The sequence below is a fragment of the Python bivittatus genome, unplaced genomic scaffold (genome assembly GCF_059951505.1).
Source record: "Python bivittatus isolate LINGU-HERP-01145 unplaced genomic scaffold, Pbiv_v1 ctg000070_np1212, whole genome shotgun sequence".
Classification (NCBI taxonomy): Eukaryota; Metazoa; Chordata; class Lepidosauria; order Squamata; family Pythonidae; genus Python; species Python bivittatus.
The window spans coordinates 32,184,465-32,210,206 of record NW_028277034.1 but is presented as its reverse complement, the minus strand read 5'-3'; the positions used below and the strand labels follow the sequence as shown (position 1 = coordinate 32,210,206).

The 25,742-nt window shown below is 36.2% G+C and overlaps 2 protein-coding genes across 2 annotated transcripts in view; both read right to left on the bottom strand.

Annotated features, from left to right (window-relative positions):
* Window positions 1-819, bottom strand: part of BBS7 (Bardet-Biedl syndrome 7) — a 35,221-nt gene extending 34,402 nt beyond the window's left edge. The window contains exon 1 of the mRNA XM_088132889.1: window positions 493-819. Within this exon, the coding sequence (XP_087989015.1) occupies window positions 493-528 (36 nt within the window). The 5' untranslated portion in view covers window positions 529-819. The remainder of the gene's footprint in view (window positions 1-492) is intronic.
* Window positions 820-3,679: 2,860 nt separating this feature from the next.
* Window positions 3,680-25,742, bottom strand: part of TRPC3 (transient receptor potential cation channel subfamily C member 3) — a 55,249-nt gene continuing 33,186 nt past the window's right edge. The window contains exons 4-12 of the mRNA XM_007439244.4: window positions 20,966-21,130; window positions 17,518-17,734; window positions 15,280-15,513; window positions 14,457-14,721; window positions 12,721-12,916; window positions 12,020-12,229; window positions 10,032-10,115; window positions 6,917-6,992; window positions 3,680-4,924 (exon numbers count right to left, since the gene is read on the bottom strand). Coding sequence (XP_007439306.3) covers window positions 4,782-4,924; window positions 6,917-6,992; window positions 10,032-10,115; window positions 12,020-12,229; window positions 12,721-12,916; window positions 14,457-14,721; window positions 15,280-15,513; window positions 17,518-17,734; window positions 20,966-21,130 — 1,590 coding nt within the window. The 3' untranslated portion in view covers window positions 3,680-4,781. The remainder of the gene's footprint in view (window positions 4,925-6,916; window positions 6,993-10,031; window positions 10,116-12,019; window positions 12,230-12,720; window positions 12,917-14,456; window positions 14,722-15,279; window positions 15,514-17,517; window positions 17,735-20,965; window positions 21,131-25,742) is intronic.

Here is a 25,742-nt window from a genome sequence, read left to right as displayed (position 1 = left end):
AGAAGTTAAAAGCAATAATCAGTTAGCTCTCAACTTAGCACCCTGGGAAATTTTCCTCAAAACTTCCTTACTAATAAAATATCCCAATGGTGGAAATTTAACTAACAAAAAGATAAAAGGCAACTGTGCAACTGCTTCACAGGTTACTTTTACACCCAAAAGATTGCTAGGAGAGGCATAGTCACATTTCCTTTTTTTTCTTCCCGATAGGAATTCACTGGGTTTATTATATTAGACAAACTATTCGACAATGTATTCAGACTTCTCTTCCTGCCATCCAAATGCGTTGGGCTACAACTCCACCTCCCAGCCAATACCGTCAATAAGCCTTATAATCCTTCTGGAGGGCATTTGGGGGGAAGGCTGGCATAGGAGCATGAATGCGGGTGGTCTGCAGTAAAACAGCATGGAAGAGGAAGACTAAAACCGATGCTTCCGGGGGTCGCAAAGCAAGGCACTCGCTGTCACAGGCATCCCGTCCGCCCGCTGTACCTGCAGGTAATCTATCCGGTTCAGACTCAGTTCCATGGCGATAGTCTTTTACAAGTTACCAAGGCTGGCTTTGGCTTCCTCCTTCCAGTGCTCCGCGGGCATCAGTATCGCGAAAGCGGTTCTCCGACCCAATCAACAAGTACGGCCTAAACTACCTCCAGGTCTCCCGTTACTATGACGACGAGGCAGGCTTGCGTAAATCATGACCATCCCCCGGCTTCAATTGGAGGCGACGGGCTCTTGGGAGGCGAGCTCCGCTTTAAACGCGCCTCCTGATTGAAGAAGGAGCTGTCACTCAAGTAAAAAAAAAAATCACCGGCTCGTGGATTAAAGAGCATCTAAAAGGTGGAGATGATCCCAAGGAAGAGCGGAAGTTATCCACAGAAGCGGAGTCTTCGATTTAGCACGAGAGCCCCGATCGTGCGAGAAGCTGGAACGACGAGAATAGTTTAGACCGGTGTTTCTCAAATGGCTGGCTGAAGAATTCTGGGAGCTGAAGTCTTAAAGTTGCCAAGTTTGAGAAACACTGGTTTAGACAAATGCATGTATTATTGCACCAGCTTTCCATTGAAGCGGTCTTTTCACGTGGGGCACTACTCATAGCTAAATGAACTGTGGTTTATGTGGTTTATAGTTAACCATGTAGTTAACCATGACCTGTGGTTTATGTGGTTAACCATGAATCATGGTTTACTAAGTTAATTCCATGTTATGGGGTTGTACGATACACTGCAATACCAACTACAGGTAGTCCCCAGTTTAAGAACGAGTTCTGTTCCCAAAGTCTGTCCTTAAGTTGAATTTGTATATAAGCTGGAACAGTATTATTGTATAATACTGTATAAGTAGTATCGTGTAAATAACTCAAACCATTGTGTATTTAACTCAAATCATTGTGTGTTTAACTTGAGTTTTGCTACAATAGGCTCTGTTCTTAACTATGGGTCGTCTGTAAACTGGGCATTCTTAACACGGGGAGTTCCTGTAATCTCAAGTTGATATAACACATCTATGAATGGTTGACTAGTTTGTGGTTCATCATGCTATGCAAATAACTAATCAGGTGTATGCAGCATTATCCTTTAGTTGCAGATACGTACAGAAAAATGTGAACAGATGTTAAATAATAACATGCAACAAAAAGTGACAATTGAGCTGAATTTTAAGTATGTGCAGAAGAAGCAGGATGATCATAACTGCTGTGATTAGTGAATGCGCACAGTGCAATTTGTATCTGTTAAAAAAGAAGATTCATTTAGTTCCAGTGGCTTAGCTTTAGATCAATGAGTACTGGACTGCCTGAATTAGAATCCTGTAATCAACTCTTGCCAGGTTGCGGTAGAGAGAGGTGGGAAGCCATTTAGCTCTTCCTTCTCTCAACTATCCTCTAGCAGCGAGTATGTTCGAGATATTTTACTGCCAAAGATCTCACGTAGTTAGCTTACAGTTGTGTGACCTGCACCCCAAACAGCTGGATTGAGTAAACCATTGGGAAGCTGACCACTGGAAATAGATCATGCAATGAATATTCATTGGTGTCTGAAGTTGCTTTCTTCTTCATTTTTCTTTGGGTAATGCATGTTAATCTTCACAGATTTTTGGATAGAAATGATTTTGCATATTATTCATTTTATATTAGCCATTGAGAACTTTTTCAGCTAAATGTCAGAATAAAAATACTTCAATGAATTAGCAGAGATAAACTATACTGTATAGAGCCTTTTCTTTTTAATAATACTTAATCAGTTCCAGATCAAGCTATTTCACAGTCCTTATCTGAAACTTAGAGTATTAAAAAAGGACCTTAGAAATCAGAGTTCAAATCAGAATTCAGCCATTAAACTCAGATTAATCCTGGGCCAACCATTTGTCACTCAGGCAGGTCTCTCACACACACAGCTGGATCAGCAAGTGCAGGTTTCAGGCCACCAGAATACAGGATCTCCAAAAAGAGTTGTGGCAAATGTCATAGGTAACTTGGAGGTTTGGATGTAAATAAATTTCTAAAGCGCTAATCTGCATTTCCATATATTTTTAGTTTTTATTTTCTCTGATAGCAGCAGCCTTAAGGGCAGCAGCCTTCCTTTCTCCTCATTCCTTTAGATCAACCCGAGTCATAAACTTTCTTTGGCCTGTTGTCTTAGCACTTTGCTTCATCTTCCTTTTTAAAGTTCATGCTTTTTCAGATCTTTTGCCTATTTTAGTCCTATTTTAAATAGTTTCTATAATCTTTTTCAGCTGAATGCAGATTAAAGCTGCAGTTGTACAATTACCTGCCATTTCTAGCTTTAAGGCAAATAATTCCCACTACAAAATCCCATAGTATGTCACCATACAGCTTTCCACTGGCATAACTAGTACATGTAGTTAATGTTGGCCTACCCTTCTTCCTTTAGTCTTGCCAGTTCATCTCCACCTCTTCTTTAAAATATGAGAATTTTTTAAAAAATCCACTGAGCGTGAACAATTTACTTCTGAGTAAATATAGCTAGACAAATAGAAAGCCATTTATCAAAATCTAAATACTATCCTTGCTGGAGAAGACTCTTAAGAGTCCCCTGGAGTGCTAGGAGGTCAAACCAGTCAATCTTAAAGGAAATCAACCCTGATTGCTCATTGGAAGGATTGATGATGAAGCTCAAGCTCAGATACCTTGGTCACCTAATGCGAAGAGAAGACTCTTTGGAAAAGACCCTGATGCTGAGAAAGATTGAAGGCAAAAGGAGATGAGGATGAGATGGTTAGATAGCATCACCGAAGCAATGAGCATGAAACTGAGCAAACTCAGGGAGGCAGTGAAGGACAGGAAGGCCTGGCGCAATATGGTTCATGGGGTCACGAAGAGTCGGACACGACTTAATGACTGAACAACAACAAAATACTATCCTCTTCTTGATAGTATTTAGGAAAAGTCTCCAAAACAATTTATTAAAATTCCTTTAAAGTCTAATAGCTTAATAGTGATACATTTTGTTTGTTCGGCTTTGGAAAGGATAAATATAATGGGATATAAAAATAAAAATCTGGGTATCAGTTTTAGAAGATGGAACTGTACTCTGTTACGTTTATTTGAAATAACAGGATTTCTCTTGTATCCTACTCACCCACCCCAAACCCACAGATAATAGTACAAGAGCAATGTAAATCCATAAAGTATGAATATTTTATTTAACAAGCATCAGAGGCATTATTTAGAACAATGTAACAAAACTTCAGCCCTGCATAGTATCTTGGATTTATAAAAAAAATTACCACATGAAAATGTATGTTTTGACAGTTCGCATTAACTAGAAGTAAAAAAACAACAACCACCCTATTTCCTATTCTGAAAGTGAGTATGGTACAGATGATATGAGTAGATAAATTTAAAAGCATTATTAATATTATAATTACATTTTCGCTTTCATTGTTAACCATTCAATTCCTATGCCATGACTCTGAGCTTTCTTTAAGAAAGTAAATAAGGGGTCATGATTCAGTGAAAGTTAAGCTAGAGCTACAGGATCTGGGCTGTAAACACTTACAATTTTCAGTATCTTTTTCTTACCATCTTGTAATCATTCAGATTTTTGCAACCCAGATCTGGTAGCCCTGGTTAAGTACTTAAAAAGTTTTCAGTTCTATGCCCCTAGAGTAGTACAAACTGTTAAACTTAGTGGCCTACTTCTAAGTAAACATGTGTAAGATCAGACTGTGTTTCATTACAATGGACTCACTGAAATCAGTGAAATTCAAAGCAGTTACAGCTAATTTCAGTGGATCTATTCTAGGCATGACTAATCCTGGAACAATTCATTAATTTTAGAAAGCTTATATCTCTAAAATAACCATGCTTAACTCTTGTTAATTCATTTCAAGTAAACTCTCACTGAGCTGGCTGAACTTTTGGTATTATATCTCATAAAAACTGTTCGCAGCAGCAAGGTGGGGAACAGACATGCAGTACAATCCTAAAACTTTAATTTACAGTGTTAATTTTTCTTCATTCAGTGCAAAGATTATTTATTTTACTAATAAAACTATTAGCAATGAAAAATTATTTAGGTACAATTGTACTGTATTAAATAAATGCAAAATATGCTTTATACCTTAAATAAACTTAATTTTTTTGCATGTAAGTTCATAAAATTTTCTAAGACTATATTTCAAATGAAGCTGTACATAAAGTCATTTAATACTAAAAATCTACATTATGTATTTTTTCAAGTATGAATCACTCAGAAATATTATTGCCAATACTTGTGCTATAGTCAAAATCCAGGTAATAATCTTGAAAATGTCATTTGGGATCATTCACATCTTGATATATTTGGGTTGAGTTTCTCACTTAATTTATGTATGAGAACTGCCAATTCCTCTGTTGCTTGAGATTTGTCTTCCAGAAGTTCATAGCGAAGACTAGAAATATCTTGTTTAATTTCCTTTAATTCACCTGCGTAAAAACAAACAAAACTTTTAACATAACTCAATAACATAGCTGTCTGCTACGCTGTTTACAGTAGTTTTTAAGATCAAGCAGTTGAAATCCTTCAATTTATATTGATGAATTATCACATAAGCAGATATTCAAAGTCATTACAACTGAAAGCCTTGAACAAATGTGCAATGGCTCAAAGATGTACTGCAACCTTCACTTTTTCCCATTTTTTTCCAAACAAAAAGGTTCACAGTAAGCAATGATACATTTCTGGAATATTTAAGGACCTGCAGACATGCAAGTCATATAGTGTCTCTTCTTGAGGTAAAATTCATCAAACAAAGAAGCAAACAAATATAACTTCCTCTCCAGTTTGTATCATAAAAATAGATATAATTCACCATGCAGGTTCAAATGAATATGGCTTTCCATTACACAATAAGAATGACACCCTAGGAGCATTGCTTACTTGCCTCAGAGCTTTTTAAACTCAGCCATTGTCTCATTATAATGAATAATACAATGAATACAGTGAGCCATTGTCTTACTATGATGAATATTATCATCATCAGTAGTATTTGTGATATCACTAACTGATGATTTAACTGTGTTACAAAGACACGACACAATCCAGCCGATTTTAAGTATGTTTAAATCTTACTAACTTCAGATGTGGTATATTCACTTTGAAATCTTAAGTCTGAATTGTGTTTAGACTTGTTAAAATTAACCTTCTCTAATGTGCTGGGAGTTGTGATCCAACACATTTAGAAAGAAACGGGGGAGGCTGAGCGATATTAACCTTTAACCGGTATGATTCACAGTGTGAATAACTGCTGTAGAAATAGATCATTCAAATTTACTGATGGACATCTAAGTGAACCTATATGTAAATTAGCTATATTTTTAGTTATTTGAACCTGTATGCTTTGAAGAACAATAAAAGAAATGTTATTGGAATATGATTTATTCAGGCCAGTCAAATCTCAGCAACATCCAATCTCTCTAATATCATTTTTCAGATTTGGAATGCATATCAAGAAATTGTTAATTCATTATGTTGCACAGTCCTATGCATTTTTATTTAACAAAAAAAGTTGAGTCCAAAGGGTATACTACCAAGCGAGAGTTCATAATATTGTTATTTAAAAAATACACAGCAGAGAGCTTCGCTTGATTTAACTGTCAGAGCAATATTTTTATCAATTTTGCCTTGCCTTAGAAATCCTGACATTAATTCTAAGTGTGCAATTTGAGTAAAAAAAAAGTGATCTTCAAATTGCACAGAATAATTAATTTCAAAATTTGAGTTTTTCTAATCTGTTCTAGGTGCAGAATGAACTAATAAGATACTTGAAAGTAGATTTAAACAAATTTGGGGCTCTTGTTTTTAAAAAAGCTTTTCATTTTGATGGGGAAGGGATTGTGGTTTTCATAGGAAGAACAACAAAAAGCTAAAAAAATCACCCATCTCTAAATATAAAATGTTTATATCTTCTACCCTTAGCTAGAATGTGTGGTGTGTATGTGAGTGTGTGTGTGTCAAAATATCAAGTAACTGTTCTCTTTATTTCCTGTAATTTGTTGTACAAGCTTCTCATATCATAAAGCAAGTCACCACCCTGGAGAGATTTAGGTCGTGTATATTTTCTTTTTTATCAGATATTTTTAGAAGTGAATCCAACTCGTGGATGTTTCTAAAGGTTAAAGCTACTGCACTTTGAAGGTTTAATATTTTTAGCCATTTTCAGTTCAAGTACTTTAACAATCTGATCCAAACAGTAGTTACAAGTTGATATCTATAAAAATAATTTAGCCAAATGCAAGTCTTTTATTAATTTAATTAGTTTAGTATAAAAGAAAAACACTATATGTTTTCTCTAATTCCATTATTTTTACTCACATTTACAATGTTGAATATTTGACTTGAAGCCCAAACTAGAAAGAACCCCTTCTAACATAGTCCAAACGTATGGTTACTGCATAAATAACTCTGTAGGCTCTTACCTTCATTGACTTCATCATTTTCCTTGTCTACCTGGGCTTTCAAAACATAACGTTTTATAAGTCTCTTCATGATTTGCTGTTGAAGGGAAAAACTTAATCAGATTCTTATTTATCTATTTGCCAACCTAACTTTAAATACAAGTTCCTGATAAGTCCTGAAAAAAATCTCTGAAGCTTCTACTGTAATTAGGTCAGGCTGTAAGTTACAAAAGTGGGTTTAGTCCCTCTGAAGCAACCGTCTGTTTCAGTGCACAGACATTCCATTTTCACATTTTTACAGCATGACTATAGCTAGACATTCAACTGTATGATCTGAAAAAAAATGTTTAATTATATTTTTTAATTAAGAAGGTATATTTTTGTATAAAAATCAATCAGCACCATAAAGAACAGAAGTCACAGGCACTTTTGTATTCTTAAGACTTAAAATTAAGGGTATTATATGAAACAAAGTAGGACAATATGCTGGGGAGGAATTAAAACAGGAAAAACAGCTTGCTTGGAATGGACTATCTTGCCCTGATTCAATTTGTATATCCCTGCTAACCTATTCTCACTCATTAACAAACACTTACCTAAGCAACTCTTGTGTGACAGGACTCCATGGATAGGTGAATACCCCAGCTGTCCCCAAATTTCACTCAAAAGCAAAAGGAAATGTGGGTCTGTCCCCATTTGCACACAAGCACATGCCCTAACACCACCAATTTCCCATGTGCCCCTACAACATTATGTTCATCTTATTCCCAGCTCATGAGTCAACAGTCTTAAGTGGGTATTATCAGTACTATTGTTCTATTCATGTCTGTCCCACAGACCCATATTTGTTTTTGACACCAACCTCCCTCTCCAACAAGAGAAAAGAGATGATAGAAGACCTCCAGTATTTCTGTTTAGGGAAGAACAGAAGGCACATCTGTGCTCATCCACTGAACCAGTGCTTTAAAATGCAACAGCAGTGTTTGTTGTTAATTTGCCCATTTCTCCCATGTTGTATTTGTCAGTGTCAGTCATTTCCCTTCTTCCCTTGAAGCAAGAGAGGTTGCTCAGCAGCTGACTGTACAGGAGATATCTAGCTGCAAAGTCATGGCAGTATTTGCCTCCCTCTTCTCTCAGGGTGTTTCTGTTCTGGTGTCTTCCCATATACTACTTTATTTTATAGTATTTTAACTTTGGAGTGGCAGAAGACTAGCCTAGAGAAGTGCAGAGAGACTCCTGAAGTCATACCCATTTGAAACATTTTTTCTCTTCTTCTGAAAAGGCTCCTAGACCTGTTGCAGTTTTAATAAAAGCAAGAGAGTCCTTCACCTTAGGCTTAGACTTTAAAAATATATGATACTGAAGTATGATTGAAATGAAATGCTGAACACATAAGTGTTCTGAATTACTCCCTTCCACTCTGCTACCATTTACATCACTATCTGCAGGACAGAAGGTGGGTTGGTTTTCATAAGATCCAGGACCTGGGTTGTGACTCCCATAGAAGCCAACACAGATAGAGGTGCATGTACATAACTTCCCTCCAGTAGACAGTTACAGTGAATGTATGATTGCCTACAGGAAGTGGTCATTGTTTAAGGGATTCCATCAGGGGACAAGGATTGTCTGGAGTGTTCCCAAGTTGAGCTCTCTGCTTTAGTAACTCCTGAATGGGCCTAAAAGGAAACTTATACAGTGAGGGAAACAAGCACCAGTTTTTAACATAAGCAGTGCATATAATGAAAAATTGGAATTTTACCTCCCTATTTATATCATGGGCTGCAACAAACTTCTTAGAGTTAAACACACAGAGCACTAGGTATGTAATAGAATGAATGGAAGAAATCTGAATGCCTTTCATATTGTTATGTGGCATTTAAATATGAAACACCCTTTACAAGTGCCTTTTGCCACAAGGTGTCTATTATTATTACTACTACTACTATTACTATTATTCTCATAATTTGCTATTCATGACAACAGAGGCCAGAGAAGGACAGGAATGAAGTAAAACTGTGTTGTTCCTTAATAAGCTCCTTATACAGCCAATTTGGTCTCTCATGAACTTGCTTGATCTGGTCAGAATCCCACTTTTATTTATTTCTCATGACTTCAAAAAAAAATACATTTGGTCACCCATTACTTTTTTTTTTTTTTTTGCAACGATCATGCTGTGAGATAGAGCTGCAGGAAAGTGACTGGCCCAAAGTCATGCAATGAACTCTATCCATAGTCCTACTCCAACACACTAATCATTGCGCTACACAGGCTTTTTCTTTCAAACCTAACCTAACTACAGAAGCTGCACTGCTTTCTCTGTCCACTCCTGCTACATATGAAGTTTTTCTGGCCAATCTACAAACTGGAGCATGATGACATAATTATTCAATGCTACAGTGTCATCATTACAGTACCACAGCAGTATGATGCTATAAAGACATTTTTTTCACTGTGGATGCCCAGCCATAGAGAATTCATGTTTGCTAATACAGACAGAGCTATATACAGTGTAATACGGGTACCAGTCACAGCACAAGCAAACTAGAAAGGTCAAAATGGTGTTTTGTGACCCTTTTTACCAGTCCATATGCACACTTCCAAATTCCTTCCTTGTATTGTGAATATAATAGTTGCTGAAGAGCTACTCTGAATTTTGAATTCAGAAAATAGAAGCCTAATATATTATATGTCCCAAGGTTAGACTTGCAACAACAAAGGGAGCAAGAGACAGAAAAAGAGAGAAGGACCTGGGAAGAGTTTGCATCTCACTATAACTAAAGAAGCTTGGATATGTCTGTGCAGATTAGTATTGAAACTATTTATGTTTTATCTTTTTTTTAACTTTACGTTTTAAAACAGATTATATTATATTCTGGCCTAAATATTTTTCTATAGTTTCAGGATTCAATATCTGATACTTTTAAAAATATAAACAGCAATACAATTTTGATTTTTCAATGCTGGAATCTATATTCTTTGAAGCTATTAAGTTTTAATATAGATGAAGAAAATAAAAAATCACATTTTCCTATTACACTGTATGTACTGTATAGTGACAACCCGCCCAAAATGCTGCATGGACATTCAGTTTATTCAGTTTATAGTGACTGCATGAGTTACTCAAGTAACTACTTACCTGATAGCGTGAAGGTTGATTGAGAATGCTGTTAAAACTATGTGATTCAAAAACTCTTGAGTTGGACTGAGAAAAGAGATTTAGCTAGAAAACAATATATCTGAATTAAAATATCTTCCTTAACATTTGCAGCTACTGTATAAGACGCTAGTGCTTTATGACTGATTACAGAAATTAGTACCATTCAGGATAAACTTCTGAAAGAAACAAGTTTCGGTTCTTCATATTACTAACATGTATATCTATTCCTAGACTGAACAATGCACTTAAAAAGAAATATCTTATTTTAACCATTTCCTAAACCAGAATCATAAAAAAGAGCACACATTCCTGAAAAACAATTGTTACTGTACAGACTTTGTACGACCTTACAGCTCACATGTATGTAGCTCATGCTTGGATTAAACAGGACGTTAGAAGTAAACAATATTTATAATAGTAAAATAAATACTTGTGCAATGAATCTGGGAAAAATGAGAGTAGACTGTCAGAAGTGAAGCTTATTTTCTGTTATTTTTCATACATCTAACAGCATAAAAAAGAAAGTTCTCATTATTAATATTGAGGTTGAGCTATAGCAGCATAGCAAGAGGCTGATAGGACAGGTGCCATGGACTCATTGAGGACAAAGAAGAGGCAGCAACAAAGGATGAAGACATGGATAATCCTAACTGATTGATGGCACATTCTTTAGACATCCAGTAAGCACAGCTTTTGCATACAAAACCTAAAAATATTTTTGTTTCCTTGAAAAAGTTGTAAGATACCAAAATATGCATGAAATAAGGAACAAACTTTATAGTCACTGCCCTTGATACTGGTTACGTCTTATACATCATATCCCTCATACAAGCATTATTTCTATGAGTTTTCACTGTTCAATTGACATAAGATTTGCATACTTATAAGGCATTTCTAAGCTAAAAAGGGAATTACTTAGAGAGGGACCTGAGATATTGAAAAAAAGGTAGCACTTCTAATGTCTGAGCACCTGCAGGCCATTTTTAGTTTATTTAGCTAAACTGAAAAGGGCTTTTGCATAGTTTGAACTAAACACAGAGGTCAATGGGTTCCACTCCCCTCTCTGGTACATGGAAAGTTTCAGAGATGTCTGTCAATGAAATTCATTCAGTTATGAGTTTTCTAACCCATCCACACATTTCAGGTGCACAGGTTTTGATAGCGCTGCATGCATTAATCAGTATCTCTTACTATTTTAAGGTACCTATTTAAAAAGGACAAACTGCTCCAGAAATCTACCTTGAAAAGAAAGGAATAGTGAAGGTGTTTCCAAATAGGTCATTACTGTTACCATGTTTCATTTGTCTTCTCCCTCAAAATATTCCAGTGAAGGAGTATTGTCCCATATATGTAACCTCATCTACACTGCAGCACATTTACATAGTCAGTCCCATCCATCCTTCCTAATCCAATAAAGCCTCGCCTCTGTAAGAGATGGAGGCAGGAATACCAAATCTACCCCATTATGGTGTAACCAAAGTCTCTCTCTCTGTGGGAGTGTTCCTAACAGCAGGAATCTAAGCACTTACTAGTGAAGCAGATTTTATAATATAAATAAATGTATTTACAAGAATACATGATAGGGGTAGGCAAAACCTAGCATCTAACTAATTACAAGGAAGAGAATGAGAGAATCAGAGCTTTGTACTGAAAGCAAAGACAGAAGTAAATAACTCTGAGATTAACTATCTCATAGAGAAAGAGGAGGACAGTGATAGACACTGTAAATCTTAACTCTCTATACTTCACTGCCCCTTGTGGTCAGTACATTGTGAGGTGATGAAGATTCATTGCCACTAGTCACTTTTTGCAGTCATTTAGGTGGATAAATGGTATGACTTCATCACTGACATTACAAATATGTAGAACTTTAATCAAGAATGCATACCTTAAGTGAAACCCATTATTTAGGATTCAACAAATAACAAAAATAGAAAACACTGTTTCATGAAACACTGTGAACCTACCCTGGATTTTGAGTTACCTATTCCCATTTCCATATCTTTTTGTAATCTTTTCCTTCTGCACCTGAATAATTTAATGATCCTCATGAAGAAATAAAAGAAAGATTTGGGACTTGGTACAAGACTGAATGGAGGTGGTAGGGTTTTTCCATCATCAAAGTATGATAACCAGAGTTTGGAACGAGCAAATTTCCATTCCACATCACTGTCATCCTGTGTCAGAAACAAAAAAATGTGTTTGAATTTTCCACTCAAAAGTAATTTTCTACTTTTTACCATTGAAGTAAATGCTGCTGCTTTCTCATCTTTTCACTATTTTGTCAGTCCAACTGTAAATACAGATCTACTGTATTACACGGAAAATCTATACTTACAAAAATATATATTCTAGGCATTTCCAAAAGCTTAGCTAAAGCAAGTTAACTTTTTATTATCTTCCACTGAACAACTGAATGCTTTTGAAAAAAACAAGTCTGTAAATAGAATTGTTATTATTATTAATCCACACCTTAATCCACACCTTAATTTGATTGCTAGGTAGTACATCTTGAAAACTATGCCTCTAAACAACAACAAAAAAAAGATAAAGAAATTGAATATAGGGAAATCAATTGGTTATATCCATTTTCATAGCTCAGCAGAAGAAATTATCAAGATCAAAATGATTTCTTAGGTCTAAATACATAGACACTATTGAGACATACCTCTATTTCTTGGTAAGAGCTGTTAATCATTGCGATCAGCATGTTGAGTAAAACCACAACCATTGTTACATTATAGATTCCATACAACACATAGCCAATATTCTCGATGAACTTATGATCATATTTGAGGACAACTGATGTGACTTCTGATAAACCAAATATTGACCAAAATAAAGTCTTAAAGCTTTCTTCAACGCTGCATGAAAAAAATTAAGCATTAGTGGATTATTACAAGTTCTTCTATAGTTAATTAGCTTTCTAAAAAAAAGTGATAGAGGGCCTAATGCACACCACATAAAACATTTTCACTGAGAAATTGATTCTACTATGCCTTAGGTTTGTGGATGTGGAGCTGCATTGTTTGACATGGTATGTCACATATTGCCATTTCTGATATCCTCAAATACTAGGATACAGCCTTACAACTTATTTTAATTAATTGTCTAACAGAAAAATAACTTCAACGTCTAAAGGATTATCAACCAGCACCACAAGAATGAATGGAGACAGCACTCTGGCTTGCACATTACCCCAAACCAGAATTTAATGATGGATTACTAAACATCATTTGGTTGGATTTCTCCAACATACAAAGTCCTAAATGACATTTTTCAAGCCACAATAGCTGGGTTTACCTATTGTTACAAGACATGAAGATATGCATACACAGCATAATACCAATTATACAAAAGTAAAGCAGACTTCTCCAAAATGGTTTGGAAACTAAAAAGAGATTCTTACTGACAAGCTGCTATAGAAGTACTATCATTTTATAATAGTGATATATGCCAACAGGAGAGTTCTATCTAAACAGGATATTAATGTCAGCCCATGTTCCCAACTTAGTCTAATATTATAGGAGTACTATACTGTATGTTCTACTTCAGAAACAAACAAGCAAACAGTTACAAATGCAAATAAATGTAACAGAAGATATTAGATAAAAGCAAGGCAATCTTAAATTCAGAAGTGGTCTAAGTTTTTGTGTCATCCATTCTGTTACTAAACAGGTCAGGACAGACAAAACTGGGGCCCTCTTGATATTTTGACAACCACAATTCCTTACTATTAACCATTCTAGCTGTATCTGATGAATACTGAAGTCCAAAATATCTCAAGGACCCCAGGTTAACTACTCTTGCGATGACTGATTCAACATAGCCAGTTCAAAGTTTCTGGTGAAAGTCATGAGTATTAGAGTTGTTTGCTGGCAATGCAGGGCTAACTTCAGTGGTATAGACAAACACCTTTTCATGCAGCTACCATATTGTGTCTTTGAAACAACCATTGTGTGGCTCCTAGTCAGCTTCTTCATCCTCTTTCCCAGGTGTGTCTAAAGCTTTTAATTCACATATCTCTATTTTCACATATCCAGCTCTTTAACCTTGAATTTCCTTTCCTTCCTCCTGAATTTTATCACTGTCAAATTTCTTTTCCTTTCTTTTCCTTATGCAGCTTTGTAAAAAAAAAAAAATGGCAAACTACTTCTGTATTATTGTCAAGAAAACTCCATAGATGTACCTCCCTATATGTAGTCATCAGGAATTTAACTCTACTCAAGAAACACCTTACCTTTAACACAAGGTACTATGATTTGAGGCCTTCCAAAGGGACTAAATGTTCAGTTATTATCATGATCAATGCATGTGTAAATTAATCTTTCCTATAAAACTTCCAGCAGATCTGATCAGAAATAGGTACAACAAATAATTGTTGTTTTTGCACTTGTTACTTACGTAGTAAATGCTGCATTTACTTTGGCTCCAAGATAGTAGGAGTACAGTATAAACATCCCAATCATAAAAGCAAGAAATACCATAATAAAAAGAACCATAAACTTGAAAATGTCTTTTACAGTCCTTCCAAGTGAAATCTGCAGTGGACCAAAACTCTCATTTGCAGGTAAAATATAAGCAATCCGAGAGAAACTAAGGACAACAGCAATTGCGTAAAGACCTTCCGATATAATTTGTGGATCAGATGGGAGCCATTTATCTCTAGCTAGAAAAAAATGACATAAACAAGAAACTCATTTGTTTTATCTATTGTTCATTGTGTTGTCAGAACAATTACACAATTAGCAGTTTTATGAATGTTTATATTTGTTTCTTTCTGTATATATGTCTGTGTCTATATGTGTTTAAAGATCTAAGTAAATATTTTCAAATAATTAGTGGTTAATAAATATTCTGAGCAGTATTTTCTCTGAACCAAACCAAAAATAATTAGTTATCCTCTTTAGAAATTCCAGCTATATAACATTTTTGCTTTAACATCTTTTTTCAGATTAAACTAGTTTGTTTTTTATAAATTAAAAGAAGTTAAAAAATGAACCTAACTAACAACAAAAATATATGTCTAATGAGCAATCACTATTCTAAAGCTGGGGTACACAGTCCATAGCCCCAGAAGGCCTTCCATAATGTGTTGCTAACTCTGCCACAGGGGATAAAAATAAAGGGTGTTCAGGTGCTGGCCAATTGAGAATTAGCTACCTCTGTTTTAAAGAGTACTGGCCATTTTTATATACCAGAGACACAGCAGCATTTTTGAACTTACCGTAAGTAAAATACTCTATGTCTGGTGGAAGTGTGACCACAGAGAGATCTGTCTCCTGGATATATTTGTCCACATATTTTTGTGCTTTTGTAGCTTGTAAAAAGGCCAACAGCCTAGCTGTGAAAGCAGCAATAAAAATAGATAACATTCCAAAATCGAGAACATTCCAAAGCTGCAGAATATATTCACGGGGTCCTTCTAGCCAGAGCTCTTTGCACTCAGACCACATCATACCTGAAACAAGAAATGCAATGAAACCCAGCTAGGAGTAATTAAGGATGCAACCCAAAATATACCAGGCTGAGATTAAGCCACATTAACTTAACTAATTCAACTGTTTTTTAATAGACCTGCATATGACTGCACTTTCAGACTAGAAACAAAAAGCATGCACAAGTCAGAATGATGCAGATGTTTGTCAGGCCTACTCATGTTGTGTAAAATACCAATGCAAATTTTGTGCAGAAAATTGCAATGATTTCATTTATCATATATGATGGATGCAGACATTTTTTTATTTTATGATGTGAGCATTTAGTAGGAAAACAGACCCATTATTACAGGTAGCTCCCGGGTTAAGAACACCCTGGTTACCGACGAGCCATAGTTAAGAATGGAGCCTACTGTAGCAAAATTTGAATTAAATATACAATGGTTTGAGTTCATTACACAATACTACTTATACAGTATTATACAATAATACTGTTCTGGCTTACATACAAATTCAGCTTAAGGACAGACCTTGGGAACGGAACTCGTTCTTAAACTGGAGATTACCTATACTGGTAAACTACTCAAAACTGGCTTGGAGAAGATAATGTTAAAAAACTGCCCCACAATCAAAGAATCAAAGGGGGGGGGAGCAAATTGTTATTTTCCATATTACAAATTTTATTCATGCAGTTTATTACATAAATGAAATAGGACAGAATGGAGTCACATAGTAGCAGCATCCACATTACTGAAGAAATACAGTAATGGGTTCCTTTAAAATAAGATATTGGGCTAAAGTCACTGTAATATCAGTTGCCAAAAACCTTAATGGTTGGTATGTGGGGGCCACTGTACAGTAGAACAGTGTTTCTCAAGCTCTGCAACTTTAAGATACATGGACTTTTAACTCCCAGAATTCCCAAGCCAGCATGGGGAGTTGAAATCCATACATCTTAAAGCTGCTGAGGTTGAGAAACACTGCTGTAGAAGGTAAGGTGTTTGTATCTTAAGTGTGTGTTAGTATGCTGCATACCCATCCTAGCTGATGGGATGTCAGCAATAGTATGCTGGCTTGCAAGGTAGTCTCTAGATTAGAGTTCCTACTTTGCATAGAATAACACAAGCTATTTAGGATAAAACTGGGCTTTTGTTGTGCTTCCTATAGAGAAATACAAGTTACTAGATTAAAATCTAAATCTTAAGCTAGTTCACATTTGATGTCTGAGCAGTTTGGTGAACAATATGTGTGAATGCATTATGCATAAATAAAACTGGGCAGAGACAGGTAATTAGCATCTGACAATGCCTTTTGACACAGAGGTATCGTATCATAGCACTGAAGACCCCTATCTTTACAGAGTTTTGTATTAATTCTTAGAGAGACTAGGATGTCTGAAATAATAACAATAGCCTTTTAAAATGTAAGCCAGCTTCTCCTTGCTCTTCTGGTCCAGACAGACATTTTATCTAGCAATTGAATCCCTAGAGCTTGTTAACTAAATTCAGAAAACTATTATTAATTCAGTGTAAGTAAAAACTTAAAGGCACTCCACCCTCTGAACAGGTAACTTTTCCTTCTATCCCATTATTGTTTAAGCACTTTGGATATTCAAGAGAAAAACTTCAAGTAATGTTGACACATTTTACAAATTATGCTCTGAACTAGGCACACTGGAACATTCAGATTTGACACGGATCATTCCAACTTTCCTGACTTCAAACTGAGTGTTCTGGGTATTTCAGAAGGGACGTAAGGTGAGGTCAGGCAGCTTCTAGAACTCTCAAAGAGTTCTAGAAGCAAGAGTCAAGGTTGAGAAGTTCTTTGATTGAATGATTTGAACATCTGTAGTCTGAATCGTGATTTCATTGATTGTGTATTATCTATATTATCAATTCTGCATGTTCTAGAGATCTGCTTAGAGATCTATTTACCATTACAGCATCATACAGAAATGGTAATGGAAAACCTATCAATACAAAAAAAATTATACACTGCAATGAGGAAGTGATAAAAACTATACATACCAAGCACCCATATCATGATCAGCATCTCTGTCCAAGTGAATTGAGTTGTCTTAACTCGAAAGATCTGTTTTGGGTAATCAATAACTGTCTCATTTGGTAATACTGAGATGCCTTCAAATCTATCTGAAGCATTAAATACTAGTAGTCCCAAGAAAATAATGAAGGAAGCTGCATGTGCCACAAATTTCATAAATGGACTCCGGAGAATTTTCCCAAGCTAAGAAAGCAAAGTAAAACATGGTTTTTGTTCTGGCTGTTTTTTAAGCTATACATGCTTTCATTTTCAGTAAATAGCCTAAAGGCATAAAATACATTTAGGTATACATTTGTCTTCAAAGATTTCCCAACTTTTTCATTTTGTCCATACATAGTACTAAACCATAATATGGGGCTTTAAAAAAAAAATTGCCCAATGTGTGAGCTCACTTATTATGGCTTAAACTGGAACCAGACTGAGACAGCTTTTTAAAAAAAAAATATTGAAAATGATGGCTTATCTATAGTAGTGAAGGCAATTTTATTTTTTAGCAGCGCCAATAAAAAGTACAGATAAGAACATTTTGAAGAAAGATTTCCTAACTTTTCAGACCCAGTTTGTCCTATTAGTTTGTTCATCTTATAGGAGTGTGTGTGTGTGTGCATTTTTAAATTAAGCATGTAGAAATTTCTTCAAGCTCAAAATGAATTGGAAATGTGGAGTCCTTGGGGTTCTCTGAGCTTGATTGTCTTCTTGCAAACGTTTCATTACCCGGCTAGGTAACATCTTCAGTGCTAGAATGGAGTGAGGTTTGCTCTCTGTTTATATGCAGTGGTTTGCCCTGCCAGTGTTTGGGGGGGGGGGTGTATTTTTTTTCTTTTTCTTCTCCTGGTAGTTTCTTGGTTAGGGTATTGTCTGGTGATAATCTTGGTGTTAATCTCTGCTTATCTGGGTGATGATTGCTGGTGAGGAGAAGTTCTGGTCTTTTGTTTCCTTTTTATTGCCTCTTTTGAATAGTATGTAGATGTTGTTTAACTCTATGTGCCTATTGATGGCTGCCTTGTCTGAATACCAATCTTCCAGGAATTCCCTCACATTTTTGGATTTTGCTTGGTCTAAAATGCTGACAGTTTCCCAGTTGAAACTATGGTTAAGTCTGTCCATTGAATTGAAAGTGGCCTGTCCTCACCCAACCAGCAGGGTTTCAAGCTGAAAACAGACATTTTTTGAGCTTGGAAATCTTCTGGGTAAGGAATGTAAGGTTGGAACACTTCTAGTGAAGTCAGAACAGCCCATTTTGATTTCAAACATTTCAAATTCAAAACCTTTTACATGCCTATATTAACTATGCAATTATGGTAACTGTTAGACGGTAGAGCATTCATGGGTCTGAAGGGGAAGTGGGGGGGGGCAATATCTTAGCCTGGCTCTCGCTATCTCATCTCTGTATTTTGCTTGCGCTAGGAAGAAACTATTATCTTGAAGCAAGAAGGACGTGTACACAGAAGATCTTGAGGGGGGAGAATGCAGGGAAAAGGTCTTGAGGGTAAAGGGGGAAACTGGTTCAAACTGCCTTATTAGTTGCAATCTATTGTCTTTGCAAAGCTATAAAAACAAAGCTGAGAAATCTTGTTGGTGTGTGGAGCTTCCCAACACTTTTTGGGATTGCTGCTTCACTCGGCCGATTAAAGAGCTGTTTTCTTTTTAAGAGCCTCTGCCTGAATCCTGGTTTTGGATTTTCTGAGATTCCGGTCTACAAACCTTACAGGTCTGCTGTCCCCTTGTTAATGTTAAAAATTCCAAACAAAATGATGTTAAGGTATACTCATAAGGAAATTTTACTGTGTGAAAAACACAAGGCAAACCAGGTAGCTGGGGCTAATGAGCTAATTGCCTACACCTGATGAGTACTGACTCAACACAATGTGGGGGATACAAGCAGTCTGCATACTGCTGGTGTTACTGTGTGTTACTGAGAGCTGTGGTGTATTGTTGGTTCATAGGTAAGGTATATTGCTGTATGTATAGAGAAAGTGCTGTCTTCAACTGTAAGACTAGCTTGTGTATACAGTTGTACATAATATAGTCTGTAGAAATAACTAAAGCAGAGTCTAAGTTGTCTTTCTTCCGGCAGCGCTCAAGGACTAGCACGAAGCCAGGTATACCTAACAAAATGGACCAGGTATGTTGTTTGTTTGAGGGCCAGTTATCAAAATAGCAAGAGTAAAGAAGTTTTTTACCACCCTAATTTTTTTAAACAATACATCTTAGATTAGCCCTTTATTTAAGTACAACGATAGATACATTGCACAAAAACCTGTCATAAGAGAGAAGTGCATAAGATGCAAATCACGTTCTCTAGATTATTGTTTCTCAACTGCTGGGATACAGAACTAGTGTAGATGGAACAAAAGGCAAGGTTGTGCTCCCTGATACGTGTGATAAGTCAACTATGTGCTCCCTACCCCCACTACCACCTTTCTCTTGCACACTATAGGAGGAGCCACTGGAATATACCTTTGTTTTCTCTATCTGCTTAGCTTTCTTCAGGCATACTGTTGGTCTGCTAGCCCCCTTTTCTGGGATTTTGCAAGCACTGCCCAAGAACTTAAGAAGGCAGTGAAGGTGTTCCCTGGTAAGCCAACAACTGATTCATACTGGGTGAATTAAGGAAATTAAGGCACAATGTCCTACTGAATAAAACAAGGATTAGCGAGCACCATTTATAGTGTTTTGATATATCTATGATTAGTTTCCTTTTCCATATTCAAAGGTATGGTAGCATCTCCATCAGATGGTTTCAACAGAAATGTTCCAGTGGCTCTTCCCCCACCCGCAACTGTTGTAGGAGCTTTCTTTTCCCCCTTTTCCAGTCCATTGAAGAAAATGGGCATCCAGTTAACTGTCTGGCAAACATGTATGGACAAAGTCCCAGAGCATCTTAGAACCAGCCAAGTTTCAACTCAAGTCTGCTCAGAAGCAGAACTCTGTTAACAATTATATTAAGCTCATCAGAACAGAATTATATTAAGCTCATCAGTTTTTGTGTGTACATGGTCTGATCTGCCACTTTTTTATTGTTATTAAAAGTTGGCCTGTGCAAGGTTGCTTTGATCCTTTATGAACAAATGTGCTGCGCAGGTAACACAGTGTGACTCATTGCCTTCAGCCCTTTGGAAGATGGAAGAGACTTCTATCCATGTGCAGAAGCATAAATATAAATAAGCTCATATATATTCCAGATTCATCTGTGCACAGAATAATGACAAGGTAAGGAAAGTAACATATTTTGTTCACTACACTAAGTAAAAAAAATCAATAATATCGTGATTATCTGTACTTGGCAGGTATAGAAACAGAAATTTGTCATCAACATTATATCTTTAAAGAGAGGCTTCTACACAAAGGCATTTTCCCCAAAGGTAATTAATTTAGACCCAAAGAAAGAATACACACAAAAAAACCCTGTACCCTGCTACATGGTGCAATCCAGTATCCTGTGGCAAGAAATGGAAGGCCCAGTGCAACAACCAGCACAACCAGACACTTGACAGCTATGGCCTGTTCCCGTAATCCTGAAAGGTTTTCATACCAGATAGTCAATAGCTGTTGCTGACAGTTAGGATGGGCCACAAACTGTAGGGAAACAGAAGAAACATCAAGTTACTCAGCACTGTAATTAGTCTTCTGCAATACAAAACACTTCTTTAAAATGCAGGTGATCCAAGCACCATTTTTTCTGTTTTTTAGTTTTATAATTTTTTGTTAGTTTTATTATTTTATTTATTGTTTCATCAACTGTAAGCTACCCAGAGTTGGTTTCAAGATAGGCAGCCATGCAAATGTTTTAAATAAATAAATGTGTTGACAATAAAACAAAAATAACTTGAATGCTTAAAAGGTGATTTCAAGTCAATGGTGGCAGGTTTTTAAACTTTCATATCTCATTCAAAACAGAAGCAACTTGTATCCAGTTTAGGTCTCTGTTGCTGGATACTAGCTATGTCAGGGGTACCAAGTTTAATGATGCTAAAATATGTTTTAATTTATTAGCAACAGAATGTAGAGTTGAGTAGAGGTTTTGTCGAAGGCTTTCACGGCCAGCATACGATGGCTGTTGTGGGTCTTCCGGGCTGTGTGGCCGTGGTCTTGAAGTCTTGTTTCCTCCTGTCTGTGCTCCTGCACTCTGAAGATGCCGGTCACAGATGCTGGCGAAACGTTAGGAAACAAGACTTCAAGACCACGGCCACACAGCCCGGAAGACCCACAACAGCCATTGAGTAGAGGTTGTTTGTCTCCTTGTGGGCTACTGATTCCACAGGGAGAGAAATTTTAAAGTCTAACTACTTCCAACAACTGAGCTTTCAAACTTACTTTGATGCAACAGAAGTACACAGTACCTATGAGAGTTGTTTCAAACACTTTGAGAAAGAAACAGGTAGCAGAGTAATTTTGACAGCAAAAATTATACTTTGAATCCAGCAGTCGTCACATATCCTTCTTGCTGCGGGGCTCTTGTTATACTGTTGTTCTACTAACACCACTAAATGCCTTTTTGGTTTAGGAATTCTTTAAGTCTGTAACATAACACAGCTGCATGGAACAGGGGAAGATACAGGATGGCCCAGACACTTGATTAACACGGAAACAAAGGAACACATTGATATTAAATAACAAAGTGTTTTTTAAACTGGTTCACTTACTTCTGCAAAGTATCTCCAGTCCTAAAAATATTCCTAAATCTGTCTCCACATCAGGAGGACATATCCCCAGGTTTGAGATCTGAGTCTTCTTCAGATCTGTCTTCTACCTATACCTCCCAATTCCCTCTTCTCCTGTTCCCTCCTCTTGAAATATAACCTGAGAGGAATTTGATAGAAGGGAAACATCTACTTGCAGTGTACTTTAGAAGCAAGTTGCATAGGCTGTGGCAGAAGAAAGTAAATATTTTATTTAGATCTACTTTCACAAATCAAAGCTCTAGTGCAAAGTATAAAGTGTTTGTTGTACCAATGAAAGAGTTGGTTTCAAATTCTGTAGCTGGGTGAGAGAATACTGTATATATTTTGCATGTAGAAAGTCTCATGTTTAATCTCTAGCACAACTCTCCCCAGTAGGGTGCTACAGTATCTAGACAGATTTCTGTGTGGGCTGGAGCCTATTGGATCAGCAGAGATAGCCCTTACAATCTAGCACAGAACTTATTTAGGTCCGCTTAAGTAACAGTCTTAAAAAATACTCTGCTTTCAGAGTACTGTACAAGTACAGTAAATGAGTGTGTTTTGAGCAAAAATATCCAGAAAGAACAAAGGGAGCTTAATGAGGAACACATTAGCTATTAAAATATTAACAGATCCATAAGCCAAGTTGGACTGTGGATTGTTTATCAAAGCAAAGTCCACTAGATACAATACCTTCCATCAAAGCAATAATGTAATGGATAACAAGGCTCAGGTATTATTTTTAATTTCCATAATAAATTACACTTCTGACTTGGGGCATCTATAAAAATTAGAAAGATTTCAGGCCCCATGCTCTGAATATATATCAAGCCCTGCATATTACATAATGTTGGAATTCTCACTGGGGTTATGTATGACAGCAAAATTGTGTCTTTTGATTATATTGCCAGTACAACTTGGTGGTTTTATAAGATTATCACCTACTAAAACTATATATTAACAAATCTGCATGTTGCTACTGTTCTTAAATCTAACATTGTTTGAGAAAATATGCATTAAATTATAAACTTTTACAAACGAGATATTTGAAGCTATTAAAGACTTCTGACTATTAATTCCTACTGTATCATTTATCCTATTATTAGATCTGTTTATTTAGCATGTTTCAAAGTTGCCAACATCACAGTAACACTTCAACAAGCTCAAATGAGATTGGAGATACATTTTAAGGCACTAAAAAGTTGCTCTTTCCTTGGGTGCAAATGGATTTTTTATTTTGGTCATCACCCATCTATGTGATTATTTTGTCTTGTTTAAGGTGCATTAATTGCCTATAAAGGTATTAATAAAAGTGGTTCCTTGTGTGCAATGAGGATATATACAGTAGATGACAAAATAGCAGGTGAGACTTCAAACAGAATGTTGCAGTATGGAGTGCTTCTGTTCAGCATTCCAGCCAGCCATGCTCTATCTCTGGCTTCATCCCCTGTCCTTGACATTTCATTTTATGGATATTCCGTAAGGAGCTTTCTTACATAAAGGTTTTGTTTTTGGGGGTTTTTTTTTGCAAATGTTGAGTAGATGCATTGCCCCAGTATGGGAGAAGGGACATTCTTTATAGATGGTGCATTTTAACAATATAAGGAATGGCACTGTTAAGTATGAGATTGCATATGGAAGCAAGGCCCTAGAAAAAAATGTTGGTTGAAGAAGAAATGGTTGGATTCTTGCATTATGCTAATTCCTGATTTATTTAAATATGGTTTGCTGAATGAAATATAAATGACTGGATTAACACACCATACTATGTCATACTTCAATGGCTACATTCACGTACATGTAGCAGCAAAACCCAAACAAACTACATTATGGTTGAGTGCAACGTATGCAACCTGTCAACTCATCTTCTGTCCTGCATTTTTGAAGAAAACTGCTGACTGGGGAAGGCTGGTGAGAAGCTCTGAAAGCAGGGACCAGGCCAAATGATACCTTTCCTTGTCCATGCTTTCAAAAATCTCAGGCAGTCCTCTAGCTCCTGCTTCATCCTCTTAGTACATGCAGACATCCAAACATTTTCTGAATTCTTCAATAGGTGAGTTAAGTATATATCTCACACATACATTTCAGCTAAGAAGTGAAGCTGTTTTCTTCATCTTCTCCTGTTCCCTATGTCCTGAATCTTCACAGCATGCAGAGACCACCCTCATCTTCATGGGTGATACAATATTCACTAAATTGGAATCAACATCCACCCAGAACTTAGAAAACTGAAGAAAATGGTGGTAGTCAGCAGCCAGGAAAAAAGGTTTTGCTTCTTAGATTACAAGTCCAGAGAAGTACACACAAATAACTCCTATACTACTATTTATCTATAAAGTCTACAAAATCTGAAAAGCAGCATGTGAAGTTAACATAAAATAATGAATTCTGGTAAGACATACTGTATAGCTTTTACCTCATATTAATTGTATGGTTGTGAAACCCTGACCTGTAAAGATAAAATACTTGTAATGAACTATTACAATGACACTGATCCATAGTGACTCACAAATTGTGATGTTTGTCCAAAATAGAGCAATATTTTTTGAGCCATAACTGTATTAGCACTATATCATATCTAGTGGTAAACATTGGTGGATTGCTTTATTAAGATATTGTGATGGAATGGAATTATGGCTGGAGGACTTTGGGAACTGGGGTTTTAGTCTGGGAAGACTGATGTCAGGCCTAGCCCAAGGAACTCCAAGAGACAATGCCAATTTAATCCAGCTATGTTTATTAGCTACAACCTCTAGCAAGAATTTTCCCAGACTAAAACCCCAGTTCCCAAAGTCCTCCAGCCACAACAGTGTGAATTCCTCAGGGAGGTGCCAGTCTCATTCTCTTGTTCCTCCCACGTGGTTCTGGCGAGCTAGGAAAATGTTTATCTGCCTGAGCTTGGCCTTCATAATTCCATTCCATCACAGATATATGGCAAAGAAAGAAGATCCTATTATCTTTCTCTTTTTAATTTTTACTCCCAAACAGCAGTAAAGTAAATAGACCTAATTTTTAAAACCTATTTTATCTGTACATTTTAAAATAGCTTTTAAAAATTAGGTCCATATAAAATAGGTTTTAAAAATTCATTTAAAGCTAGTGATGAAGTTAGCATGTTTCATGTACCAAGTAACTTCTATTTCACAATCACATTGTTGAAATAACGTTGGCTGTTAAAATAGCAAACTTAAAAAAAAAAACTGAAAAGAACATCTGTGTTAAAGAGAATAAAATGGTGTGACTGAAATTAATGAATAGTTATGCATTAAATATTATAAAAAGATACTAAATTCAGAGCAAAATGATTTACAGATTTCAGCATTTTTAATTACAAATGTCTTAGTAAGATACTAAATCCAAACATATCAATTGTTTAAATATACCATATTTATCGATGTATAACACACACTTTTTTCCTTAAAATTTGGGGCTGAAATCCTAGCTGCGTGTTATACACCGATACTCAAGTGGCAGGGCTGGGAGAGTGGAGCCTTCATTTGAGCCAGGGCTGTGACCTGGGCAGCTCC